Source organism: Falco peregrinus, chromosome 10 (assembly GCF_023634155.1).
Source record: "Falco peregrinus isolate bFalPer1 chromosome 10, bFalPer1.pri, whole genome shotgun sequence".
In the NCBI taxonomy this organism is placed as follows: domain Eukaryota; kingdom Metazoa; phylum Chordata; class Aves; order Falconiformes; family Falconidae; genus Falco; species Falco peregrinus.
Window position 1 is genome coordinate 17,016,078 of NC_073730.1, and position 10,334 is coordinate 17,026,411.

Below are 10,334 nucleotides of genomic sequence, written 5' to 3' on the forward strand. Positions count from 1 at the left end.
TTCCCGTACTCCTTTTTCAAAAAATTTTGCAGCTACTAAATTAGGCTGATGGGACTGGGAATGTGATGTGATCGGTACAAGCAGTGGGCCAAATGGCTAAGAGAATGCTTTATTTACATAGACATATTCTGGATATAACTAGACTTGAAAATGTTTCTTGGGCCGTGATTGCACAGAAGTTTTGCCCCAATTATTTGTTCCTCCATTCTTCAACTGTTACATTAAATTGGTAGAAATCACATGTCATCTCAAGTAATTGTGTCCAACCAAATAACCAGGAGTGTACTGGAATTGGTGCAGCCTTCATACATAGATAATTTTTCAGTATCTCCTCAGAATTTTTTTCCACACTAAGTTAGCAGAAATAAAGTACTGTATTGCAAGAAGAGGGAGTTTGGGGCACTCTGTGTTCCATGTAATCTGCAAGGTGGTACAAAGACTGGACACTGATGGGGCCTTGATTTGCAGCATCTGACCTTGGCTGCCTGTGGATTATGGGGTATCTCAAGATCTTTACAGCATACTGGACTCCCAGCTACTTCCACTTTTGACCTTGGAAGACCCTGCCAAGATCTCTGGGAGGTGGGGAGAATGTGAGGTCAATTACTGCAAACCTTTGCAGCTCTGGAGCACTGGAGTTCTCCCATAGCCCACTGCAGGGTTTTTTTTGGCATCTAAAACCTTACGGAAGCTATTTAGGAGTGAGAATCCTGCCCTATTGGGTCAGAGCTTCTGTAAATATTATGACCCAGGAGTTTAGGCTAATTTGGAAAAAAAAAAAAAAACCCAAAAAAAACCAACAGCCAACTGTGGGGTTTTTTTCAGTTGGCAGTATAACAACTTTGTATAAGCAATTCTAATACTTCTCAATGCATCAGCTGTGTATGAAGCTTGTTTGGAATTGAGGCTGATGTGGAACATTTAAAGGTTGTGATAATATGTATAAATAGTATAATTCTGCCTCATATACTACTGAAACATTGTGGAAGAAAAGTGCGTTCATTTTCAATGAGTAAATGTATAAGCTAAGAAGGTAATTTCCAAACAGGTAGCATTTGTCAACAAGAAACTAAAACAATTGTTAAATTAATACCACTGGCCCTGCGTTTGTGGAAGTTCAATCTCTGTTCTTATACAGAACCATCTATAGACACGTTGTGTGTCAGTAGTCAAGGAACACTGGGAAGCCAACACAATAAATCCTTCAGCAACAATAGGACTTGGACCAATCCCATTAAAAGAATAATGTTAACAAATTCTGTCAGTCACAGAGACCATATACAAATAGTGGAGAGGGCAGCTGCTATGGTTTTGTGTTTGAGAGATGAGAATAAATGGAAAAAAAAGGCCGTACAAAAAGTAATAAATGAGAAGAAAGGAAGGGGATGTTGTGACTCATCAGATCAGAGAATCACAGAAATGATAAAAAAATATCTAGGAAGTTATCTGGTTCAGATTTTCAAAGGATTGTGAAAGTGAACCACTGTTCTGTGCACGTTATTTTTCTGCGCATATTATCTTGTATCTGCAAAGCACAACTTGAATCAGACTGCAGTGAGGGCTCTGGTAGGCACAGTCTCTTAGAGGACAACTCTGTGGCAGACGAGATAATCCAGCTGCAGTGAAAACAGCTGGCTGCAGACTTTTGTTAAAATAAGGAGGCAAAAAAAGAGATAATCTAGATTTCATCTACAGAGTGGCTGGTTTTTTGCCATTAGATAATTAATGCATTGCTGAATTGTGTTCTGAAATCTCATCTTTGGTTATAAGTAGAACTGGGTTTTGAACACATGATTTAGACCAAAGGTTGGAAAACACAAGATCACTCTAAAACTGCCTTTTGGTGATAATCAAGAGCATTGACAAAAGTTACTGCTGATGGAGAATGGCAACTTGGGATGTGTGAAGTAAGGTATCTTTGTTGCCGTAGTGCTCTATGCAGTACAGCTAAAGGCCACCTTTTTGCCAGTAGTAAGAAGGTTTGCCAATACACTTTTATCAGTAGGTCTCTGTTGGCAGACTCATTCTAGCTTGAAGGCAGCTTTACATGAATGAGCTCTTCTGTTCCTTTTGATAGGCTGGTAACATTAAAACCTCAAACAATTGGTAGCAGAAAAGAACTACAAAATAAGCAGAATGTCATCTCCAAATACTGAACAAGGATTGTTGTGTTGAATTTTTTTTATGTAGGGCTTTTGTTGATTGCAGCCATGAAAAATTTCTGCCAAAACATCAAAATTATGCCTTAGAATACTCTAGATTCTCTGCAACAATTCAACATGGAGTACAGATGTTCTAAGATACACAGGTAGTAAGGAAAGAGAGAGGGGTAGATAGGATTATAGCAACAGAGGAGATACTTTAGCTGGCTTCTGCAGAAGGACTCTGTACTTTTGATCCTTTCTCCAGCCAGTTAAAGGACATGAAAGGTAGCTGAAATCTTTCCATAGTGATGTTGGTCCTGCTGGGAGAGAACCCAAGAACAAAGGCAAAAGTAGCAGAGATTTGCCACAATTAACGCAATTAAACCAATTACCTGGGTGTCTTGTGAAGAAGCAGAAGTTTTGCAGTGTGCATGGATGCAGAAACCCTTCAAAATTTAACCATATAAAAATACCTATCAAGGTAATGTCTGTCTTAATAGGGATAGTTGACTGTGTTTGGGAAGGGACATGCACAAGTGGCAATTAGTTAATGAGACTGCTAAACCAAGTAAACTGTATTACAGCAAGCGTCGGTGGCTTCATTCTCTTAGAAAGCGTGCTTTCCTTCTCCAGGCAGTGTTGCAAGTTAAGAGGATAAAATGTTCCAAAATCTGAGAAGTTAAAAGCGTCCCTCCTCCCCCACTTCTCCCTTTTTATGGGATCTGATTTAAAATAAACTGACATAGCAACCAATTATATTTGGCAAATGGAGATAGAAAAGCAAACATTCAGACTTCCTGGACAGGGAGTACAGCTGGCAGCTTTCCTAAGTGTGAATAATAAAGTGCATGTTGTCGCATTCAGATGGGTAAAAGCTTGTTTACTGTCAATAGATGAGACATGTCCATTTTGAGTAGTTCTGGTTCACTAACATGAGATACATGAAGCTGTTTACATGAAAAAGACAGATGGGGAATGCCTCTTCAGTGATACATTTCTTTATGTCCTTTTCGTGAATATTCTTTAAAAAACCTTTGCTACAGATTAGCTAGGTGTTGAGGAAATAAAACGCAGGAAAAATCAGCCAGCCCAGATGCAGTTGCTAGACTGTGTTTCATAACATCACCGTGATTTGGATCTTTTTTTCCTTGAGGACATGGAGAATTTGTCGTTGTTCAGCAAGCGATTGTGGTGTCTCGGAGCTGCTGATCGTGCTTTAGAGATGAGGTGCTGCAGAGGCAGTGGTATTACAGCAGAGGGAAAGGGGCTCCCATCCCAAATGGAGGGGAAGGTGCCTCTTAAGGCGCTTTCCAGAGGAGCTGGGAGGAGCAGAGCGAGCTGCTGGGCTCGCACAGGGACCCTGACACTGTGCTTGTCACTTTGCCATTAAATAAAAACAACATGTGTTTAGCTTATAAATGAATTTACGGTTAAATGCATACAGATTGTATTGACATGCCGAGGCTGACGCAAAGCCGTGTGTAATCATGTGGTTTGTAAAATGGGTAACAGAGCTGCAAGGGAGGGCGCGGGGGCCGGGGGCCCGGCCGGGGGAGCCCAGCAGAGCCGCTGCATGGCTTCTGGCTGCCGGCGCAGGGCTCGCCGTGCTCTCGTGTTTGTGTTGGCTTGTTTTGGTTTCATGAAAGGGAGTTTGCTTATCACTGCCTTTATAAATATATCCCGTAGTACAAAAGGAAGGAAGACTTGTACACAAACAACTGGAGGAGAAGGGAGCAAGGCGGGAGGGAGGGCATCCAAAGGAGGCTCACCAAAGCTTTTACAGCAGGGTGACACGGATATTGATTTGATACAGTTCTTTCTGATGGGTTGCAAAGCCATTTCTAATGCGAATTAGAGCTGAAACTCAGTTTATTTGTGGGTGACGGGGTAGATTCTGACCTGCTGCACATGAGCAGAAAACTGCTGCTTGTGGATGAGCTCCGTAGTTATTTCTTACACTGAGAAAAAAACAATCAAAATCTGCTCACAAGAGCAAATGCTGGACTGAGTGCTGAATTCAAGAGCAAGATCCTCACCCTCTTTTTAAACATCTCATTGGCCTCCTGGGTGATGTGGTTTAGTAGTTTGTTGTTTTTCTGTCCTGTCCCATCCCTTCTTTCCTCCCCATTCCTAAACCAGTGGGGTGTAAGGCAAGAGCTGCGCGTTCTGGGGCCCTACGTGCACTTACAGCTGTGGCTGCAGCCAGCTAGCAGCAAACCTGCTGGTTTCCATTTACAAAGAGCACTTGCAGCCTCTGCTGTGAGAAATCCTCAGGCCTCCCTTGTCCGTAGCAGTCCTCCGAATGCTGAGCAGCCTGCAGAAGGACATTTTCTGGCCCAAGACACAAAGTGTTAAAGGCAGACTTCCTCCAGCCCAGCCGCATTCCGAGAAGCTCAGGGCTCTGGCAGCTGGGCAGCAGCACACAGGGCATGGGGACGTGCCAGAGCAGCTCCTGCGGGAGGAAGCTGGCTGTCCCTGCTCTGTAACCCTCTGGATGCAGGCTGTGCCTCCAGCCTTCAACCTGTCATGGAAGCAATCACTGAGGAACAGGAGCTCTACCAAATCCTGAGCAGTAAGAAGAATTGGACTCTGCAGACCTGGCCTATGGCATCGAGTTTTGGATAACCCAAGGCAACATAAAGCAGAGGATCCGTGTCACTATAAACTCATGAGCCAGGAGATGTACCAGCCTTAGATTTTTCCCAGTCCTTCCTGCCCGTGATCCGACAAAACGTTTCCATCTTGCTCCTTTGCTGGGAAAGCAGCCGTGCTGATGCTGGTGCTGGCTGCCATGGTCAGGCTGCAGCTCAGGCAGCAGCAGTCTGTCTGTGTTACTGCGCTGAGATCACAGGTTCACATCCTGAGAGATGAGCTCAAGGGAGGGGGCAGCTACAGTGCACGTTATATAAACTTAATCTTGCCATCTGTTTTGAAGAGACTATTTTGTAATACTGCTAAGGTCGTAGAGCTGAGCACCGTAACTTAAAAATTGCCACAGTTATGGTTTCCTACGTGGCCTCGTTATGATCTTTTGGGCATTCACATAATGGTGCGATTTTTTACTTCCATGCTGGTTGAGAACTGGATTTTTTCCATAGGAAAACAGCCACAGGTGCAGAAGGGGGTGTGAGGAGAGCCGACAAAAATCTAGGTTTTATCAGGAGCCATAAATCTAGCTTTAACTCCTAGTGCTTGATTTGGCAATCCAAATGACAAAGGACTTTTAATTTATTGTCAGCAAACAATTAATAAGAAATGGTGACACTTGTTCTCGCTACAGGGTATGCACTACACATACTGTGGTAGCTATAGGGGAACTTCCTGCATGTTATATTTGGTATAAATCAAGTCAAGCTTGCAGGGTAGGGTAGCCTGTTGTTTTTCTACACGAAGAAAACTGGCCATGTCTCAGGCTATGTGGCATCCAGCTGATGGAAGAACATTGTCTTCAGCTCCACTTTTAGTAAATATGCTGCTCTATAAACTGGCATTAAAACAAAAGCCTACATTTCATTGGCTTTTTTCCATGAAACAGCAAAGCTATAACGTGGTCTGAGTCGTGTGACAGGACCCATTTGAGTGACAGCTGACAACAGAAGATGGACATTGTCTATCTTGGCAGTTTCCATCAGCTGCTTGTAAAATGCTTAAGAAAACAGCTGTATTATTTTCCCTGTGTACATAGCAAGGCTAAGGTGCCAAAGTCTAGTAACATTTTCAGCAGTACTCCGTTTGAGGTCTGTCACCCAAGATACTAAGTGCATGGAAATACAAACCACCAGAAGAGGAATAGTGGGAAGGAACGGATTATTGTTTACTATGATAACTAACGTTTTCAATTTCCCTTCTCCCAACCCCACTTTTTCTCCCCCCTCTCCCCTTAGGGGAAACAGCAGGAAGGCAGCAGGTCCCCACGTCCCCGCCGGCCTCAGAGAACAGCAGTGCAGCACACAGCATTGGCAGCACGCAGAGCACCCCCTGTTCTAGCAGCAGTGCAACCTAACTCGGGGGGGGCACAGCTGAGGAGCAACATAGGAGTGCATCGGTTCAAAGGACTGTGTGTAGACATCAGCTTTTTGAAGGATTGGTTTGGTTGCTTTTGAAAAAAATGAGGAGGGAGTTTTCTACAGGAAAAAAAAAAAAAAAAGACTGATTTTCTTTTGGGGAAGCCACTGTGTGTGAGTGTGTATATGTGCACACAATGCATGGATAAACACAGCCTGTTGGATCTTCTATAGCATGTTATGCTACATGTGACAAAGCTACTAATTTTACAGTACTGCAACCTGTTCTAGGGGTCTGCGGGCCCTCAATGTGAAATCTATGCCAGTTTGGAAAAATGCTGCTTTGTCTATATGACTTTTTTTCTTTCCCTAAACCTTCTCATTGACACAAGGTATTCATTAAGGGAATTCAACAAGATAAGAAAAAAGATGATCTTAGGTCAAAGAATTTCTATTTGTCTAAGCAAGAAAGCCTCAAGGTCAGATCTCTTTGGTTAATAACATTTTATTACTTCAGCTATGTTTAGCCACTTTTGAGTGACCTTTGTTTTGTTAAGCTTACAGCTACAGCATCTCATTTGCTTTCCTATTGTGTTTGCAGCTTCAGGTTTTCCAGGTATTTTTGTTTTAATATGCATTAATTTGCTAATTGGAGAAAGCACACTTTAACATTCCCTTTCTTGTCCTCTGGGCCAAAGCTCTTTAATGAGATTTTTTTTTTTTAAAACTAATATATCAAATACAGACACACACACAAGTGTTGGAGACAATTAATGGTCTTGTGCACTAACGTAGATGTGTGTTTACCCTCAATGGCAATGTCTTTATGCAAATAGATGTATACCTAAGTATACAGAGCCTAAGTTACCACTTTAACTATCGGAAAATTAACTCAGTGTTCCTACCATACATAAAATATCTAAACCATATATATATATAAAATAAAAAACAACTGTCACTTCAGTGTATAATAGGTAGATAGAGGAGATAAAACGGGTGATTTGTTCTAATCCTTGAGCTAGCAAAAATTCCCTTTGAAATAAGGGATGATCTTGAGGGCACGAAGAATGTACAGTAGAGCCTGTTTGTGCAGGATACTGCCTATCAAAATGAAGCTGTTCTCTTAAGATATTTGTACAGTTGTTTGTGTCAAACTATCGCATGAACATTGCAATTGGATAGTCCCAAAGTACTGTCAGAATATGGACATGGCAGAAAGGTACTAATTGTCACAGGTTGGGTTTTGTAGTGTTGTTACCGTATCTTGACCTTCCAATCGATGCCAAATGAAAAGAGAAAAAGACACTTTTAATGTGTAATTGCTTGACTGTTATGTTGCCACTTTGTAATTGTAATGTGTTCTACTGATCCTTCTCCTTTGATGAAAAATGAGTGTTGTTTTGCTTTAAAAATGAGATGAGTAACTTTCATTAATTTCAGCGAAGGTTACCTGCGTTCTGCAAGAGGAGAGGGAGAGTCATTACACTAGAGTGATAGTCTGCTCTGAAGTCTGAGCTGCAGATTTCTTTTGCTGATTCTACACTTGTGCCTTGCTGATACCAGGATGGTCAAAATGCAAGACACGCAATAGATGTAAGTGCCCAGGATCAGGTGGAATATTACTCACTTTAAATCACGTCTGTTACTAAATCCTGCAAACACTTATGCACAGGAGTAACTACACGCCTCGACCTTGCTAGTACAAGCACATGCTCAACTCTACACATCGTGGCTATTCTCAGAGTCCATGCAAGACAGTCAAGTGTGTAGAGTTATACGTATGAAGTGTGTTCTACGTTACCAGGCCAATAATTAGTTCTGGTAACATCGACAGGATTGTTGCATAAGCGTAGTTATCCCCATGTATAAGGGTATGCAGGATTGGCTGTTATGTGGTGTCAGGAGGATGAATGTGCTACCTGTGTGGTTGAAAAGAAAGCGCTTTGCCTAACCTTCAGCAGAATGTATTGTATAAGCATATTCTATGTGTAAAGTCTTTAAAGATGTCTTCAAAGAAGACTAGAGTCTTTTAAGTTCAATCATAGCTATATTTTACTACATTAAATTTCTGTATAAAGATATATTTAAATGTTTTAGATAAATGTAAGTTACTCTATATGAAATGTTTAATTTCAATTACTGTGAAATTTATGTATTTTGTAAATTCTTTTCCCTGTTTTAACCCTTTCCTTCCTCAGATGTTTTATTAAGTAGTTTCTCGTAGAAAGTATTAGATTCAGTTGGTGGGATGGACAGGTTGAAAACTTTTATGTAAAATAGATAATTGTATATTTTTGAGAAACATGCTGCATTATCAATGTATTCTATTGAAAATTTACTCTAATTTTAAAATAATTTACAGATTTATATGTACCGTTGGATAAACCAAATATATAGAAAGATCAAAGAACATAGATTTGATTTGTTGACTTGTATTTGAAATAAGTTTGAATTAACTGAACTTGGTGTACTCAGCTATTTAATTCAGAAATTTTAATCAATCTGAAGTAATTATCTATTGAAAGTGTAATTTTCTTAGCAGATGGAATTACTTAGCAGATGGAACAGCCGTTTCTGCTTCAATAGAGAAAGAGAGAACCAAACCCAGGAATTCCCAGTTAATAGCTTTATTACAAAAATGTGTAGTGTTTTCCAGCAGCTGTTGAGCTGCCTGCAGTTTGGAGTGCTGATACACCTATAAGCTCTGCTTTCATAGCAGCCATTTGTCTCTGCTGCAAGTTTCTCTGTGTGGCGTGGGAAGCTCCTGAGTGCGTAACTGCAAAGCCACTGGTTCCCACCTCCATCAGACCTGGTCTCGCCGGGCTGGATTTCACGCAGCGGGTACCTGCAGGGTGTGGAAAGCCAGTGAGGCACTTCTATCCCAGCAGAGGGCTTTAAAGCAGGGCTGCAGAGGGATGGACTCAGTGGTGAATTTCAGTGTGATGGAATCAACTGCGTAGGAACTTCTTATATAACAGGAGGATTGGGCTTAAAAGGGACACCTTCTGTCTGTAAAAGCTATTAGTAATGTACTTAAACTCCAGAGTAGACTGCTCGCTGTGTCGTGCATCATCTAGTCACTAACTCAAACCTTTTACACTATTTGGTTTTGGACATTACTATATTCATGTTTCAAGGAGTCAGATCTTTCTGTGTTAGGCTATTGTTGTAGCATTTTCCACATGGAAACAATTTTGCAAAATGTCTGTAGATGCTGATGATTGTAACCTTCCCCCTGCCCTTTTCTAACCATTTCTGTATGTACCATTCTGTCTGTTATGTATATCTACCTCATGCTTCACAAGAAGACTGTACTGTTGGTTGTGCTGACAGCCCTTCATGTGAGGTGACTGTTCTGCCCTGTTGTTGTTTGTCATTCATGGGGATGTTCATAGCGTTATCAGATGTTTGCTGCCATGCTCCTGCCAGTTCCAAATACGGTATTTTCACTTTTGAATAAATTAACACATTTCTTTAAGATCCAAATGCCAGGTGATTTTTTTTTAAGTCAAAGAATGGCAGAAATGTACTTGCTAATACCTGTGGCCAGTCTGAACACCCCATTTGTATTTCATATTATGTTCAGTATTTCAAAGACTTGTGGAAATGCATAGTTGTACAGTTTTGATAACCACAGTGTCACGTCATCTTAGTCTCTTGTGCATAATAAAGTATATATCAATTTATTAATAACTGATACCATGATTCATTTATTTTAAGTTGTACGGAGCCAACAGTAGTAGATAAGTTCCATCTCATTGCCGTGTCCTCAGGTCCCATAAACTTAAGTAGGAATTGTGTGTGTTAAGGCAGGATTTGATTTTGTGTGACCACATCGGGTTTTTTCCTTTCTATGTTCTTTTACCCATTGGTTTTCGTTGGCTTCTCAGTGTCATGACTTCTTGCAGGAACCAGGATATATTTAGTTAGCTGTTCTTTGCTCTAATTTGAAGTCCAAAGCCCTGATTCCACAGGCATTAAGTTGTTGCCTGTCAAGACACAGGCTCTGTCACATCTTGCACAAAGCCTGGCTTGAACACAGTCAGGTCTGAGGGTCTGCTATTAGTCCCCTGGCTGACGCAGCAAAGCTCCTTTGGGTTGTTATACCCTTGACTGCAAGTATACTGGAGACACATGAGCAAGGCTGAGATGTGTTTTCATTGCTGAAGGGTCTTCCTGTGCTAGA

General features: G+C 41.3%; 1 protein-coding gene across 3 annotated transcripts in view; it reads left to right on the top strand.

Annotated features, from left to right (window-relative positions):
• TGFBR3 (transforming growth factor beta receptor 3) overlaps window positions 1–9,845 on the top strand; it is a 121,442-nt gene extending 111,597 nt beyond the window's left edge. For 2 of the 3 annotated variants that reach the window (XM_055815231.1, XM_055815230.1), the window contains one exon: window positions 6,029–9,845. In XM_055815231.1, the coding sequence (XP_055671206.1) occupies window positions 6,029–6,147 (119 nt within the window). In that variant the 3' untranslated portion in view covers window positions 6,148–9,845. The other variant, XM_055815232.1, reaches the window with a different exon arrangement.
• The last annotated feature ends 489 nt before the right edge of the window (window positions 9,846–10,334 follow it).